The sequence below is a fragment of the Chrysemys picta genome, chromosome 2 (assembly GCF_011386835.1).
Source record: "Chrysemys picta bellii isolate R12L10 chromosome 2, ASM1138683v2, whole genome shotgun sequence".
NCBI lineage: Eukaryota > Metazoa > Chordata > Testudines > Emydidae > Chrysemys > Chrysemys picta.
The window spans coordinates 1,169,827-1,185,463 of record NC_088792.1 but is presented as its reverse complement, the minus strand read 5'-3'; the positions used below and the strand labels follow the sequence as shown (position 1 = coordinate 1,185,463).

The window sequence follows — 15,637 nt, the reverse complement described above, 5'->3', positions numbered from 1 at the left end:
AGGCTGCCCAGCAAACCGTGAAGCCGGTAGCGCTCGGGCAGCCCTTTTCGGGTGGCTGGGAGGGAGGAGGAGGAATGCAGGGCGCTCAGGGGAAGGGACGGAGTTAGGGCGGGGCCGGGGGTGGGAAAGGGGTGGGGGCGGGGCCAGGGCCCCATGGAGTGTCCTCTTTATTTTTTAAATATGGTAACCCTAGGCACTGGCTCTCTGTCCTCGGGCTGCATGGCCTGCAGCTGGGTAACGTGGTGCTGTGACCAGCGCCTGTGCACTGCAGCCCCACAGAGGCTAGGCCGGGGCCTGTGCGTGCAGATCGCTGCTCGAGGAGCCGGTTACCACGGCGCCCTGTCGGCCGTGGAACGTTCGGTATCCGGGGGCCGGTGCTTCCTTGTGCAGCCACTTACACGCGTGCCGAGAGGGGTCGGGCGCTAACTGATCCGGTGCCCGCTGTGCCCAGGGTGAGGGAGGTCACGGAGCAAAGGGCAGAGGAGAGCCAGGCCATGTGTGTTCAGGACAGGCTGGTGTGTCAGAAGAAGTGGCCAGCTTTCCTCCCGACAGAAGGTACCAGTGGAGCTTGTGGCTAGTATATTAACTAGTGATTGGGGAGCCGGGGGGAGCATGGGAGCAGCGACGTTTGCCAGTGACACAAAGGTGTGGAGGTTAGTTAGGAGCTGAAGGGGCCGTGAGGGGCTCAGAGACCCCAGACCCAGCTGGGCGAACGGGGTCACAATGGCACAGGGATCCCGTGCTCATTAAATGCAGAGTGAGACCCGCTAGACGGGGAAAAAGCAACTCTCCGTCCGCCTGCTGGGGTCCCGATGAACCGGCTCACTCCGGGCAGGGCCTGGGCGTCCCTGCAGACAGCTCGACGGAGATCGCCGCTCCACGCAACGCCGGGGTCCGGAAACGCTCGTGTGAGTCAGGATTCAACAGGCCCGGGATGGACAGAGAATATTCGACTCCCTTCATGCCGATCAGTGGTGCTGTCCACCCCTGGATCCAGTGTCAGCCGGGGGCTCCTCTCGCAGCCAGGATAGGGCAGAACGAGAGGGTTTCAGCCGAGGGCGGCGAGAGGGATCAAAGGATGAACTCTCCTGCGAAGAGATTGAACCGACTCGGAGGGTTACCGCAGCGAGCAGACGCAGGAGAGGGGACGTGACCAAAGTCTATAAAATAACGACTGGCCTAGACAAGGGAGGTGGGAGGCTGCTGTCCCCTCGTCTCCTCACACAAGGATGACAGGACTTTGCACAAAATTAAAAGTTGAGACATTGAAAACTGATCGGTGGAAATACTTTTTTACTGGAGACATAACTAGCCTGTGGAACTCACTGCCACAGGACGTAGTTGAGGCGAAGAATTGAGCACAATTCAAAACGGGATTGGCCGTTTCTCTGGATAACAAGACTAGCCAGAGCGCTGAATGAAATAGTGGTGCAAACGTTGGCAGCGACACCCGACTCCAGCTTCCGGGCTCAAGCCAAGCTCTAGCTATTAGAGATGGGATCAGATCCATGTGCAGGGCAGATTAGCCCACACCTGCTGCTGTGGGGTTTTGACGCCTTCCTCTGAAGCACCTAGTTCTGGCCCCTGTCAAAGATGGGACCAGCCTAGATGTACCTCAGGCTGATCCCGTCTGGCAATGCCTATGTCGCAGTGAGTCTGAGGCACAGTAACCCACCCCTGGCTGGACACGGATCACCATGGAGCCTCGCACACTTGGCTGATGGTTGCATAATTAACAAGGGGGCCCACAGTTTATGGAACAGTTTTGCAGCAGAAAGGGGCTCCTCGGTGAGCCTCGAAAACACCTTCCTAGTGTAACACCGACAGACCCCGGTGTGACGGTGCTGCCCGTGGGAGCCAGCTGAGGTCACTCAATCAGGGTGAACTGCAAACAAAACGAGGCAGCCAAACCCCAAACGCAGGTGGATATTCCGATACTTAGATTTACCAACCAGCACAAAACAGCTTCTGTGTTACCTCACAGAAGTCCAACCAATGCAGTTCCCTCAAAGTGCCCAGCCTCAGGCCTCCGTCCAGACACACCTGTCAGATATGATGATGATTACTGAAAATCTTATCTCATCATATAAAAGAAAAGGTTCTTCCAACCCCAAAGGATCAGCCACATACCCAGGTTCAATTATAACTTAGATCTGACCCAAAATACACCCTATAGTCAATTCTTATTAACTAAACTAAAATTTATTAAAAAAGAAAAGAGAGAGAGTGTTGGTTAAAAGATCAATGTACAGACAGACTTGAATTCAATTCTTGAGGTTCAGATACATAGCAGAGATGAGCTTGTAGTTGCCAAAAGTCCTTTTAGAAATAGTCCGGAGGTTATAGTCCAATGTCCATATTCAGGGTGGCTCCAGTCAGTGACTGGGGATCTCAATCCTTAGGGCTTAAGGTTTCCCCCTCTTGAAACCCAAAGCAGATCTGAGATGAAGAAGGATCATGTCCCAGGGTTCTTATACATTTCCACCAGCCTTTCGGCCTGAGAAAACAATAGGCTTAACTCTCCTTCTCCCAAACATCCTGGCAATTAGCACAGGGTAATTTATCCATTAAACAGTTCAGATCCAGGTTACCACAACCTTCAAAGAGACATAGAGACAATAATACAATTTTCCTCAAGTGTCATCATAAATGTTAATATTCCTTTTTTGATCTTTGAATCAAAGCTATAGCAATAGACAAGACTTGTTTGCTGACATCACAAGACCTGAGCAAACATCTCCCCTTCTACCTCTAACAATGCAGACTTGCATTTTAAAGCTCTATTCATTTACAGATCTTCCTAGCCAGTCCCTTAAAGTTCGGCCATAGGTCAGGTCAGTCTGTGAGTTAATTAACTCTTTCTGGCCCTGTCACATTCCAATGAAATAGTATATTACACTCATAACGTCACACCTAGTTGCCGACGGGCAGGATCGAACCTGGGACCTCTGGCGCTAAATGCATGAGCCAATGAGCTAAAAACCATATGGCCCTTAACTGAGGCTGTAGCAGACTCATTAATCTCTAAGTGGTCTCGGTGCCACGAGAGGGGACAGACACGACCCCCAGGAGGTGTGTGGGTTACACTCGGAACATGGCCCAGGGACTGTTGCTGTCTGACAGGCCGGGAGGCAGCAGGCGCATTTTGGACCGATGGCTGCTGGAGTGTTTCAGAGGTTTGATCACAGCAGGGGTTGGGTTGCAGAAGGAAACAGAGAAATGGGTGTTTCACAAACACCAGCGTCTGACACGGGGGTGGTGGATGGATGGGGGAAGCTCTGACACAGGGGCTCTTGTTCCTGGCACAGTCGTGTGATTTAACAGGGGCAGTGTGCTAGGCACCAGGTCACTGGACTAGATTGGGGTCCTGCATGACTCCCTTTTCCCAGCAGGACCCCCCTCCTGTCTAGCAGCAGGGAAGGCCAGTGTGCTCGGACCCCTGCTTAGGGACCCCTGAACTGGAGCCTTTTTAGCTTTGGCTGATTAACAAGGGAAGTTTCTACCTAACTTGCTACAGTAACAAGCCAAACGCTCCGGTATCACTAAAAAGGGACTGCAGTGGGTGGGGGGGGGACGGGGACTGCAGAACTCAACAAGGTGTTTGGGCACAACAAGAAGTTACCGACATCCACCAGGGTGACCCCAAATTAGCACGTGATGTGATGCTGCCTGGGGCAGGGGAGGAGGGCAGTGACATCGCTCCAATGGGACTGAGTGGCCGTTCATTTCACAACTGATCGATGTGATAGGAAACCCGAAGGGAGACAGACACCCAGTGGAAATCAGAGGCAGCCTGTTTAAACCCGACCAAAGGCAGTGTTGTTAACCAGTGGAACTCACTGTCACAAGATTTCAAGGCAAGATGGGAAGTAGCATTTGGTGCCTGTTTGGCACTGGAGTCAGTGACTGGGCAGGCCCAAGGCCCAGTGGGAATGAAGTCCAGGGGGTAGAAACCCCTGGGGCTTGGAAGTCAAATCTTGGCTGGATCCTGGCCTTGGAGCCGGTTTCACTCTGGCAGCCCTGGGGAGCCCGAGCTCGCTGTGGGGCGTGGAACGAAGGCCTGGCACACGGGGGCTGCCGGCTTTGTTTGGTACAATCGTGTTTCCGATGAAAACCCAGCAGGAATTCCCACCGCACCAGACACGTTTCCAGCCCCATTTCATGTGGGGTGAAAGTTTCTGATTTTTGTTTTAAATGAAAAACTGGAACCCGGATGTGTCCAGCCCCATGGGCCGGGTTCTCACGGGCCGTTCGAGGGACAAATTCATGTTTTTGAAAATTGAATTTTTTTTTAACCAAAACACATTTAAAAAAAAACCAAAAACCTGGTAAGGAAAGAAACGGGGAGGAAGGTGGCGGGGGCGGGTTGTTTATCTGGGGTCGCTAAAAACCCAACATCTATTTCCATGGGAACGCGGGGGGTTTGTTCGGCTCCTTCCCACGACCCACCCTGCTGGACCGGACCGGACCGGACTACAGCTCCCGGCATGCACCGAGCGCGAGCGGGGCCGCAGCCTCCGGACCGGACCGGACCGGACTACAGCTCCCGGCATGCACCGAGCGCGAGCGGGGCCGCAGCCTCCGGACCGGACCGGACCGGACTACAGCTCCCGGCATGCACCGAGCGCGAGCGGGGCCGCGCCGCCCTGTTCTCGGGGGCGCCCCGGACCCTGCGCTGCGCGCCCGGCCCGGGAATGGCTGCGGGGCTCCGCGCCCGGGTAGGGCCCTGGCTGCGCTGGCGCCCGCGGGGCGATGTGGCTCCTTGGAGAAGCCGCAGCCCGGGGGGGACCCGCAGCCCGAGCAGAGCCCCCGCCCCTCCCCCCCCCCCCGTGCTGCGTGTCCCGGGCTCTGCGGGGATCGGGGCCCCGAGAGCTCGGGGCAGATGTAACTCGAGCCCCAAGGCGCGGGGTGAGCGAAGGCAGCAGAGAGCCGGGAGCCAGGCTGGGCAGGGCGACCGCTCGGCTGCGTTGGGCCGGGGGCTGGGCAGGACCGGGGGCTGGGCAGGGCGACCACTCGGCTGCGTGGGGCCGGGGGCTGGGCAGGGCCGGGGGCTGGGCAGGGCGACCGCTCGGCTGCGTGGGGCCGGGGGCTGGGCAGGGCCGGGGGCTGGGCAGGGCGACCACTCGGCTGCATCTGGCCAGGGGCTGGGCAGTGCCAGGGGCTGCGCAGGGCGACCGCTCGGCTGCGTTGGGCCGGGGGCTGGGCAGTGCCAGGGACTGCGCAGGGCGACCGCTCGGCTGCGTGGGGCCGGGGGCTGGGCAGTGCCAGGGACTGCGCAGGGCGACCGCTCGGCTGCGTGGGGCCGGGGGCTGGGCAGGGCCGGGGGCTGGGCAGGGCGACCACTCGGCTGCATCTGGCCAGGGGCTGGGCAGTGCCAGGGGCTGCGTGCTTGGCTGTATCTGGCTAGGGGCTGGGCAGTGCCAGGGGCTGCGCAGGGCGACCGCTCGGCTGCGTCGGGCTGGGGGCTGGCAGTGCCACTAACGTCCCGGGAGGCAGAATAACCAGAAGACGCTTTGCAAGTGGGTGTCACTTTGTGCCCATTTCTTTCCTCCTGTATCTAGTGTGCTCAATGTCTCCCAGCCGCCACCCCGGGCCCTGCCCAGTGCTCCCTGCCAGGAACCTGCTCCCTCGCTCCTCCTTCCCTGGGATGGCCCCCAGCTGCCCTCACTGCCCCTCCCCAGACCTTCCCTTCCCACCTGCCAGGCCTGGGCTCTGGGCCTCGGATCCAGCAACATGGCCCATTCCCTAGGCCAGGCCTCTGGCCTCTCCCTGGCTCACAGACCCCTGGCTTCTCCTGCATTGCGCGAGTCCTCTCTTCTCTCCCCGGAGATGGAAGGGAACAGCCCCTGCCGGGCACCAGCCCTTCCCCACCCGCGCCTCCTCTCTGCCCAGCTCTCCCAGGCCCTGCCCAGCCCAGTGTGGCCTGGGGAGCGGGAGTGGGGAATGGGGTAAGAGCCCTTTCCCCTCTAGGGAGCGCTGGCTCTGAGCTCGCCCCAGGGTGGGGGGAATGGCTGGGGCAGGGGGGCATGGGATGGGGCCTTTTCCCTCTAACGGGTCCTGGATCCCGTGGGCCTCCTTTGGCTAGAGACCAAAAATCGTTGCTGTTTGATGAGCGGTGTCAGTATTTTCAGTGCCTCAGAGATTTAGATCCCATTGGAGCCAGCGGTGCTGAGACGGGGCCGCGTGTTGTTGCAGGTGCCGGTGTCGTTTGAGGACGTGGCGGTCTATTTCTCCCCGGAGGAGTGGGCGGCGTTAGCGGAATGGCAGAGGGAGCTGTACTGGGATGTGATGAAGGAGAATTACGTGCTGGTGGCCTTGCTGGGTGAGACTCCTTTCTTTGCAGCCGCACACATGAAAGTCCCTGACTCGGAGAGACCAGACCCAACGTCACTGAGCCCAGCAGCGACGCCGTTCCCCCGGGATCCCCGGTGATGCTGTCGCTGCCAGGCCAGGGCGAGGAGCACTGGGGGAGGGGTTTTCCCGCGGGCTCTTAGTGGGGCATCTTCCCTGAGAGAGGCAATCACAGGGGCTAGTCGGCGGGGGAAGACGTTCTCTAGGCTGGTGCAGGACTGGCCCAGTCCTTGTCCTGGCAGAGCCCAGACTGGGGGCCTTGGCCCAGGGCTGTGGGAACAGCGCTAACCCAGCCAGGTCTGGTGCTGGGGTAATGGGGTCCTGCCAGGCCGTGGCCCAGAACCGCCAGCCCCAGAAATTCAGAAACCACCAGGCAGACCCCATTTTGTTGCCCAATCACTTAGTTTTGTGAGATCTTTTTGAAGTTCTTCACAGTCTGCTTTGGGCAAGGGCATGGTGCCTGGGAGATACGGGAACACGCACACAAGAAGGGGTTCCCGGGGCAGGAGAGGGCAAGACTGCGCCGTGAATAGCCCCGGGGCTTGGGGCAAGAGAAATGGCGCCCCACTGTTGTCACAGAGATCCTTGGACCGTCGTGCGCTGCCAGGCAGCCTGTTCCGTAGGACGGAAGGGAACACCTGGCATGCCATCGCCCCGTGTGGTCCACGTCCCAGCCCTCGGTGGCCACCGGAGACCCAGCTTGTGATTCTCTTCCCCCAAACAGGCTCTGCAGGCGCCGCAGTGGAGATCGCCTGGAAGGCGGATAAAGATGAGCCGCACGTCGGGGCTCCCCAGGGGAAGAGGGGGGGAGGAATCCCCCAGCCCCCCAGCCCGGGTGAGTGACACTGAACTCACCCCTGAGCTGCTCTGGTTTGGAGTGGGGCGGCCTGCAGCGCAAACCCCGCTGGTAACTCCTCGGTGTGTCAGGCTCTGTGCCGGCGAGGAGTCGGGCACTCGAGCCGCTCGGACTGCTGCTGGGAGGATGCTGTGTGTGAGCCAGGTTGCTGGGAGTTCGCAGACACCGCCCCAGCGCTGCTCCTGCAGGGTCTGGGGGAACGTGTGCTCTGGGTCAGGCGCTCTGTCTGCACTGCAAACGTGACGGGTTCAGTGCCCCGTTGGTCTGGGCCAGCCCGCCAGGGAGATGGGTGTGTGCCGTTCGGTCACAGCCTTGCTGCCCTGTGGGACCCAGCCGGGCTTCTGGAGTCTCAGGAGCCGCTGGGCCTGAAGCGATGTTCCCAGCTCCCCAGGGCTGCTCCCCTCGGCCACGGCCACCGGCCCAGGTCTCTGTGGTCTCAGGGCCAGCTACAGCAAAGCGGCCTGTGACCCCCCAGGGACGTCAGTAGTGGTGGAGGATGAGGAGGCAAAGTGCGCCGGCTGGCTGGGCACCCCCGGGGGGAGCTGAAGGGGCTGCGTCGGGGGGGACCCGGTGAGCTCAGAGGTGCCTGTTCTCTGGCTGGGCAGAGGTTCACGCCGACGTCCCCGGCCCACCTGCAGCTGGATTCCAGCCCAGCGGGAGAGTCTCACTCGGGGCCCTCCAGCGGCTTGTTTTGTCTCTGCCCCCAGCAGGTGGGACCTACCTGGCGTGTGACTGCACGGGGGCTGTGAGTTAAGCCCACCCCCCTTGTCCCAGGCTGGGTCACTGCTGCTCTGTGGGAGGGGTGAGTCCTGGCAGCCCGAGCGAGCAGCCCTGGTCCGGCTGCGGGTTTGCCTCCCCTCAGTCCCCTGTGACACCACTTGGTTAGGTCTGGCCCTTGTGTGACCTGTGGATTAACATACTAGCCAGGCCTGGATCAGCACACAGCTCTGCCGATGCCCCTCACTCCCGACCCGCAGCCCCCTGCTAGCCCAGCCCTGGGCTCCCTCCTCCTCCCCCCTCCCCACAGCTCTGCCGATGCCCCTCACTCCCGACCCGCAGCCCCCTGCTAGCCCAGCCCTGGGCTCCCTCCTCCTCCCCCCTCCCCACAGCTCTGCCGATGCCCCTCACTCCCGACCTGCAGCCCCCTGCTAGCCCAGCCCTGGGCTCCCTCCCCCTCCCCCCCCCAGCTCTGCCGATGCCCCTCACTCCCGACCCGCAGCCCCCTGCTAGCCCAGCCCTGGGCTTCCCCCCAGCTCTGCTGACACCCCCTCTCCCAACCCGCAGCCCCCACTATTCCAGGCTTGGTGTCGCTCAGCCCCGGCCTGGGGCTCCCTGTTCTGTTGCTGGCTGTGTGGGGGGGGCTTTTTGCACCCTTCAGCAGTGGGACAGTTGTGCACCTGGGGAGCCCGGACTCGCAGCCCCTTACTGCGTGGCATGAGGTGGGCTGGATGCACCTGGCCCTTCCCTGTCCTCTGCGAGCGGTGTTACCACGCAGAGAGCTCGCGCCTTCGCTCCGTCCCGGTGGCCTCTCCCGCGTGCTCGGATAACGCGGTGCCGTTCTCTGCCCCACCCAGGCTCCGACGACGCCCGGTCGGACGGTTGGGTTGCGGCGAGTCGCCGAGTCGGGCCGTGTGTCTGGGATGGTCGGTTTGTCTGGGCTCCTCGGTTCTCCAGGGTCCTGCACCGGGGACAGGTGTGCGAGACGCAGAGCTCCCTGCGACCGGCGCAGGTAGGGAGCGGGGGTTGGGTGGAGGGTGCCTGGGACAGATGTGCCAGGTGGATGGTGCTCCCAGCAGTGCCCTGGGCTGATGGCTCCAAGGGCTCCCCCACCCCATGAGCATCCTAACTGTCGCCTTGGAAACGCGGCAGAGCCAAGTTCCAGGCCGGGGTCTGGCTGCCTCGGTTCCCCGTCCCAGCGGCTGGCTCGTTCTGCCGTGCAGGGCAGCCTGTCGCGAGACTGGCCAGGGGATCTGCTGTCGGCTTGAGTGCAGGGGAGGAAGAGGCCAGTGCCATGAAACCGTCTGGCTCCAGCGCCCCTGCGCCGCTCCCATGGCTGCCCTCCTTCCCAGGGGCCTTTCCCTCCCAAGGTCCCAGGGCCAACTCGGAGACAGGGGATGGGAAACGGAGCCGGGCCCTCCTGTCTGCCTCCCTGGGTGGGTGGTGACGTTGTAGGGCCTGGGCGTGGTTATTCAGGAGGTGCTGTGGGGGGCGGTTTGTGTTGCAGGTGGCGTTCGAGGACGTGGCGCTCTGTTTCTCCCCGGAGGAGTGGGCGGCGTTAGCGGAATGGCAGCGGGAGCTGTACTGGGCCGTGATGAGGGAGAATTTCGAGCTGGTGGCCTCGCTGGGTGAGGCTCCCTGTCCATCTCTTTATCAGCAGCACAAATAGCCAGTTACCCCCCGTCCTGCCCCCAACCCCAAAGTCCTGGTAGGGGACCCGTGACCGAGCGAAGGGCCCTGCTGCCCACCGCTGGGACAGCCGGTCCTCCCCTCCCACCCCCTGCAGGACTCAGCAGCGTCCGTCAGCCCCCAGGTTTGGGCACCACTCCAAGCTCCCCCACCGCCCTGTCTCTGGCTGGGCCTGGTAGGGTGACCAGACGTCCTGATTTTATAGGGACAGTCCGGATTTTTGGGTCTTTTTCTTATATAGGCTCCTATAACCCCCCCACTCCCTGTCCCGATTTTTCACACTTGCTGTCTGGTCACCCTAGGGCCTGGCCACCTCCAGCGCTCCCTCGTAGAGTCCGGCTCGCCGCTTGGCATGGCCTGGCCTCCCTGCTTGGCGACCGTCACCATCCATAGGCCCCGGGATCCATGATCAGGTTGAAAGGTTCTGCCCTGGCAGAGACAGCGACCTCCTCCTCCCCTGCGCTTCTTGGGCGTTCCCCACCAGGAGCGACCGACCCGTGGGCCAGGCGCGTCTTGTCACGGTTCCCCAGGGGCCCCAGGGAACTCCTGCGCCCGGTCGCTAAATGCCAGGTAGTGCCTGTTCCACCTCCCATGTGGCCTGAGCATGGGGACAGAGCCGGTACCTTGTCGTTCCAATGCCTCCGGGGGTTACGTTGGTGCCCAGTCGGTTTGCTCCTGGTCGTTAGCACGGCTGCACGGGGGGACCTGGCCTGGGAGCAGCCCTAGAGAAACGTACGCGCCGCGGGCTGGGGCTCTGAGCAGCTCGGGGGGTCGATGCCTGGGTCTCAGACTGCACCTCTAGCCAAACCCCGAGCTGTCCATGGGCCCTGACCTCGGCTCCCAGAGAGACCCAGGCACCGGCTCTGCCCGCCCCGTGGTACCCGGCGGCTGTAGCGAGCCCTGCAGGCGTGATCCTGCCCTGCCTCCGCCTCGCCAGGACATGGGCTGAGGGGCTGTTTCCGGACGTCCTGCTCTGCGTGTCTGAGGCCTGACAAGTCTCGACGCCCCTCATGCCTGTGACTCCCCTCCACGCACAGGCTCTGCGGACCCCAAGCCAGAGAGCAGCTGTGAAATGGAGCGAGGGGACGAGCTCCAGCGGGGGCAGGACAGAGAGATTCCTGAGGCACCCAGCACGCGTGAGTGAGGCCAGGGGGCTCCCCCAGAATGGCTCGGGCCAGGGGCCGGGGCTGGGGGTGGACTGGGGGGCCGAGAATGTTCCTGTTTCTCAGTGGGGTGGGCTTTGATCTCCCCGGCCTGCTCCTTGCACATGTCGTCCTGTCCCCCACTGACTGTATTTCCTCTCCATGCGGCTTCCTTCCGTCTCGTGGTGGCTGCCGCTCCGGCCTACCAGGTGCACGGGCTGCCTCCGGGGGTCCCCCCCCCACCAGATTCTGTCCCATCTTCCCCCTGAGGTCTCTCAAATTCACCCCTTGCCCCGACCCAGCCCTGGCTGCCTCCGCCCACCTGCGCCCTGTCCCGTATCCCTCGCGACCCTGCCGTGGTTCTTGTGCAGAATGTTTGAACCTCCGTCCTCAGTAACGCCCCCCTCCCTCCCGCTCCCCTGCCCGCAGCGCCATCCCCTGCCCTCCCGGCCCGCTCCCTCAGCGCCACCCTCCTTCCCTCATCCCCTGTCCTCCCGCCCTGCTCCCTCAGCGCCGCCCTCATCCCCTGCCCTCCCGCCCCGCTCCCTCAGCGCCGCCCTCATTCCCTGCCCTCCTGCCCCGCTCCCTCAGCACCACCCTCATCCCCTGCCCTCATCCCCTGCCCTCCTGCCCCACTCCCTCAGTGCCGTCCTCATCCCCTGCCCTCCCGCCCCGCTCCCTCAGCACCGCCCCCCTGCCCTTATCCCGTCCTCCTGCCCCGCTCCCTCAGCGCCGCCCTCATCCCCTGCCTTCCCAGCCCGCTCCCTCAGCACCGCCCCCCTGCCCTCATCCCCTGCCCTCCTGCCCCGCTCCCTCAGTGCCGTCCTCATCCCCTGTCCTCCCACCCCGCTCCCTCAGCGCCGCCCTCATCCCCTGCCCTCCCGCCCCGCTCCCTCAGCGCCGCCCTCATCCCCTGCCCTCCCGCCCCGCTCCCTCAGCGCCGCCCTCATCCCCTGCCCTCCCGCCTCGCTCCCTCAGCGCCGCCCTCATCCCCTGCCCTCCCGCCCCGCTCCCTCATCCCCTGCCCTCATCCCCTGCCCTCCTGCCCCGCTCCCTCAGTGCCGTCCTCATCCCCTGCCCTCCCGCCCCGCTCCCTCAGCACCGCCCCCCTGCCCTTATCCCGTCCTCCTGCCCCGCTCCCTCAGCGCCGCCCTCATCCCCTGCCCCGCTCCCTCAGTGCTGCCCCCCTGCCTGCCCTCCTGCCCCGCTCCCTCTCGTGCTAGACTCTCTCCTCGGCTGTCTCGTTCCCTGAGCCAGCGTCTGGGGCTGGGCTCGTTGCCGTGATACGAAGCTCCCCACGGCGGCCGCAGTGCAGATCTCATCGCTGCTGGCTAGTTACTGGAACCCTCCGCTGGCTGCACTGCGCTGGCCGTTCTCTCGGTGACATCCCGGATGGGAAATCTCTCCTGCCCTTTCCCCTCCGAGCTAAATTCCCCCCGATAATCTGCTGCAGATCCAGGCTCCTTCCCTCTCAGGGCGCTGGCGGTGACGGCCGGTCTCTCTCTCTGCCCGGCAGGTGATGGAATCTGGGCTGGGGCTGAGGAGAAGCCGTGGGGAGCCCAGAAGTCCCCGGGAGGAGCAGCTGCCATCCCAGTGCCCCAGGGGAAGGCGCCAAATACCTGCCAGGACTGCGGGCAGAGCTTCTTGGAGCGGGGCCTCCTCATCGTGCACGTGCTGAGGACCCACCTCGGGGAGCGAACCCTGCCCTGCGGGGAGTGCGGGAAGATCCTCTCCGGCCGGGGCAGGCTGGCGGCGCATCAGAGGGCCCACCTGCGGGAGCGGACGTTCACCTGCGTGGCCTGCAAGCGCAGCGTCGTCTACAACAAGCACCTGGTGGACAAGGTGCGCATGGAGCTGGCCGGAGGGAAGCCCTTCAAATGCACCAAGTGCAGCGACAGGATCATCCTGATGGTGGAGCCGCCGGCGGAGCGCGGGAGGGGCTCCTTCCCCTGCCCCCACTGCCCCAAGGTCTTCCCCTATGTCTACCTCCTGCAGCGCCACCAGCCGCTGCACGCTGGGGAGGCGTCCTTCCCCTGCGCCGAGTGTGGCAAGAGTCTCCAGCGGCGGACCACGCTCGGCAAGCACCGCCGGCGCCACGTGGCCGAGCAGCCCACCCCCTGTGCTGAGTGCAGCCGGAAGGAGCGCCGGGAGAGCCCCGCACCGGAGCAGCCGTTCCCCTGCACACAGTGCGGGCGGCTCTTCCCCCGGCGGGGCTCCCTGGCCGCCCACCTCCGGGCCCACGCGCGCCCGCCGCTGCACCCCTGCGCCCAGTGCAGCCAGCGCTTCGGCAGCAAGCGGGCGCTGCTGGCGCACCAGCGGGCCCACGCGCCGGACAGGCCCTGCCGGGAGTGCGGCCAGGCCTTCGGCTCCAGGGCGGCCTGGGCCGCGCACCGGCTGGAGCACGAGCGGCAGAAGCCGTTCACGTGCGCCGAGTGCGGGAAGGGCTTCAGGCGCAAGGACAGGTACACGGTGCACCAGTGGCTGCACGTGGGCCCTGCGCCCCTCGCCTGCTCCCAGTGCGGCCAACGCTTCCACCTGCCGCTGCAGCTGGAACGGCACCAGCGCCTCCACCGGGCGCCCAGAGAGGCCAGGCTCAGGCCGAGCGCGCAGGCCTGCCCGGCCGGAGAGCTGAGCCCCACGCCTAGCCCTGCCACCCCATCCGCGTGCGATCCTGGGCCAGGCACCTCGCCAGCCTGGCCCGTGGTGTCCCCACCTGAGAAATAGGGTGAAAGGGCACAAGGCCTGGGCAGTGTCTGTGGCACTGGGTGTAGGTGTACATTAGAGAGCGGAGAGCTCTCGCTGGGGGGAGTCATGGGGGCTGGTTTGGAAGGGGGTCTGGGCAGCCTGCATGAGTGGGCTCAGACGGCTTCCGTAGCCTGCGCTGGGGGGCTTTTCTTTGTGCCCCCCCCCACAGTGGGAGTGGGTGATGGGATGGGTCCCTCGACTGCCCTGTTCTGTCCATTCCCTCTGGGGCACCTGGCACCAGCCGCTGGCGGAAGCCAGGACCCTGGGCTGGCTGGACCGTTGGTCTGACCCCGTGTGGCCGTTCTGATCTCAAATGAGATTGACGCTCTGAGCGCCTCAAAGGTAACCAGGGTTTGCGCTACAGTCAGTGTCAAACCAACCTCGCATCTGTCTCTGCCCGGGTCACAAGGCCGGGGGCGGGGGGAGCGACAGAGCTCCGCTTTAATACGGTTTGTGATGCTGTCTACCATGACCTCATAAGCACACACGACTAATAGAGCCTCCAGGAGCCTACGGGTGCAGGACTGGTTGGAGACCCGCTCCCAGAGAGTAGGTACCAGTGGAATCGCAGAGCGAGTGAGGTCCCGCGGGGATCTGCCCTGGGTCCGGTTCTAGTCAATATGGTCATAAATGATTTGGCTAATGACAGAGAGAGAGCGCTGATGTTACCAAACGGAGGGGTTGCAGGTGCTTTGGAGGACGGAATTGGAATTCAGAAGGATCTGGGCAATCCGGAGAACTGGTCTGAAGTAAATAGGATGACATTCATAAGAACAAATGCAAAGTGCTCCCCTTAGGAAGGAGCAGTCGGTTGCACGCACACAATGGGCAGTGACTGCCGAGGAAGCAGGATTGCGGGAAGGGATCTGGGGGTGCTAGTGGATCTCCGCCTAAAAAGGAGTCAATAATACAAGACTGGTGCAAAAAAACCCCAACATTCTGGGATGTAACAGTTGGGAATTTTTCATATGATTTTGGATGAATAATGTGTGTGCCTCAGTTTCCCCTATGGGCTGCATGGTTAACGGCGGGGTGGGGGAGGGGAGCTTTACTCTTTGTGGAGACCCAGGAGTGGCTGATGCCTGGCTGTCTGGGGCCCGGAGAGGACAATGGCGACTCCAACTGCCCAGCCCTTTGGTACCTAGCAAATAACGACCATGGATGGCCCATCCTCTGCGGGAAGCCAGCCAGTAGTGACCAACTGGAGGACAAAGGATGGTGGGGAACTTGTTGAGTTCTTAGGTGTGGGCTGCTGCAAGCAGGGTTCCCTCTTTTGGACTGGAGGTCAGACAGGGCTCTGGGCTCAGGACTGGCCCGGATGGACTATGCTGTAACTCTGTATGTGAACTAAGAACGTCCTACACTCTGTTCCAGACATCTAATAAACCCTCCTGTTTTACAGCGCTGGCTGAGAGTCACTCCACTCTACGGCAGTTGGGGGGTGCATTATTCCCTGGGGTGTGCAAGTCCTTCCCAGGTGTCCAGTCCCGGGGGATTCGCAGCCAGGCGCTCAGGGTGTGATGCAGGGGTGCTGAAGGCACCAAAGGTTGGTCCCAGAAAACATGACCTACGAGGGGCGATTGAAAGAACTGGGTCTGTTTGGTCTGGAGCAGAGAAGACTGAGAGGGGACATGAGAACAGTTTTCAAGGACATAAAAGGTTGTTACAAGGAGGAGGGAGGTAAATTTTTCTCCTTAACCTCAGAGACAGGACAAGAAGTAATGGGCTTAAATTGCAGCAAGGGCTGTTTAGGTTGGACAGTAGGAAAAACTCGGACTTACAACACAATCAGTTCCTGAAAATTGCGTCGGAAGTCAAAACGCCGTCACTCAGAACCACAATCTGCTCCATTGCAGGACCGAGCATCGTCAAGTCGAAACCATTGTAAGTCGAATCGGGTTTTCAGTTCAGAAACGTAAGTGCCGTTCGTTGTAAGTCGAACATCATAAAGTCAAGGTCTGCCTGTAAATTGCCCAGGGAGGCTGGGGAGTCTGTGTCACTGGAGGTTTTTAAGAGCAGGTTGGACAATCACCTCCCCCCTTTGCCTTCCTCTGAATGGGACCCACCGATGGCCTGAAATAACAAGTCGCAGCAGCCCTCGGACTGCTGGGCCTGGGTCTACTGGTGAGCTGGCTGC

The 15,637-nt window shown here is 62.4% G+C and overlaps 2 protein-coding genes across 4 annotated transcripts in view; one reads left to right on the top strand and one right to left on the bottom strand.

Moving 5' to 3' along the window:
* The window catches only part of LOC112061046 (gastrula zinc finger protein XlCGF57.1-like), a 104,987-nt gene that overhangs the window by 70,144 nt on the left and 19,206 nt on the right, over positions 1-15,637 (bottom strand). The window lies entirely within an intron of this gene.
* Positions 4,580-14,901, top strand: LOC112061045 (gastrula zinc finger protein XlCGF57.1-like). Of its 3 annotated transcripts, none has more exons than XM_065586578.1 (7): positions 4,580-4,908; positions 6,196-6,322; positions 7,076-7,186; positions 8,782-8,936; positions 9,432-9,552; positions 10,651-10,749; positions 12,272-14,901. In XM_065586578.1, the coding sequence occupies exons 1-7, from the start codon at positions 4,753-4,755 to the stop codon at positions 13,477-13,479; spliced, it is 1,977 nt and encodes a 658-aa protein (XP_065442650.1). In that variant the 5' UTR covers positions 4,580-4,752; the 3' UTR covers positions 13,480-14,901. The 3 variants fall into 3 exon arrangements, with proteins under 3 accessions (XP_065442650.1, XP_065442652.1, XP_065442651.1); XM_065586580.1 differs by lacking the exon at positions 4,580-4,908 and adding an exon at positions 5,367-5,519; XM_065586579.1 differs by lacking the exon at positions 4,580-4,908 and adding an exon at positions 5,390-5,519 and having other exon boundaries at positions 6,196-7,186.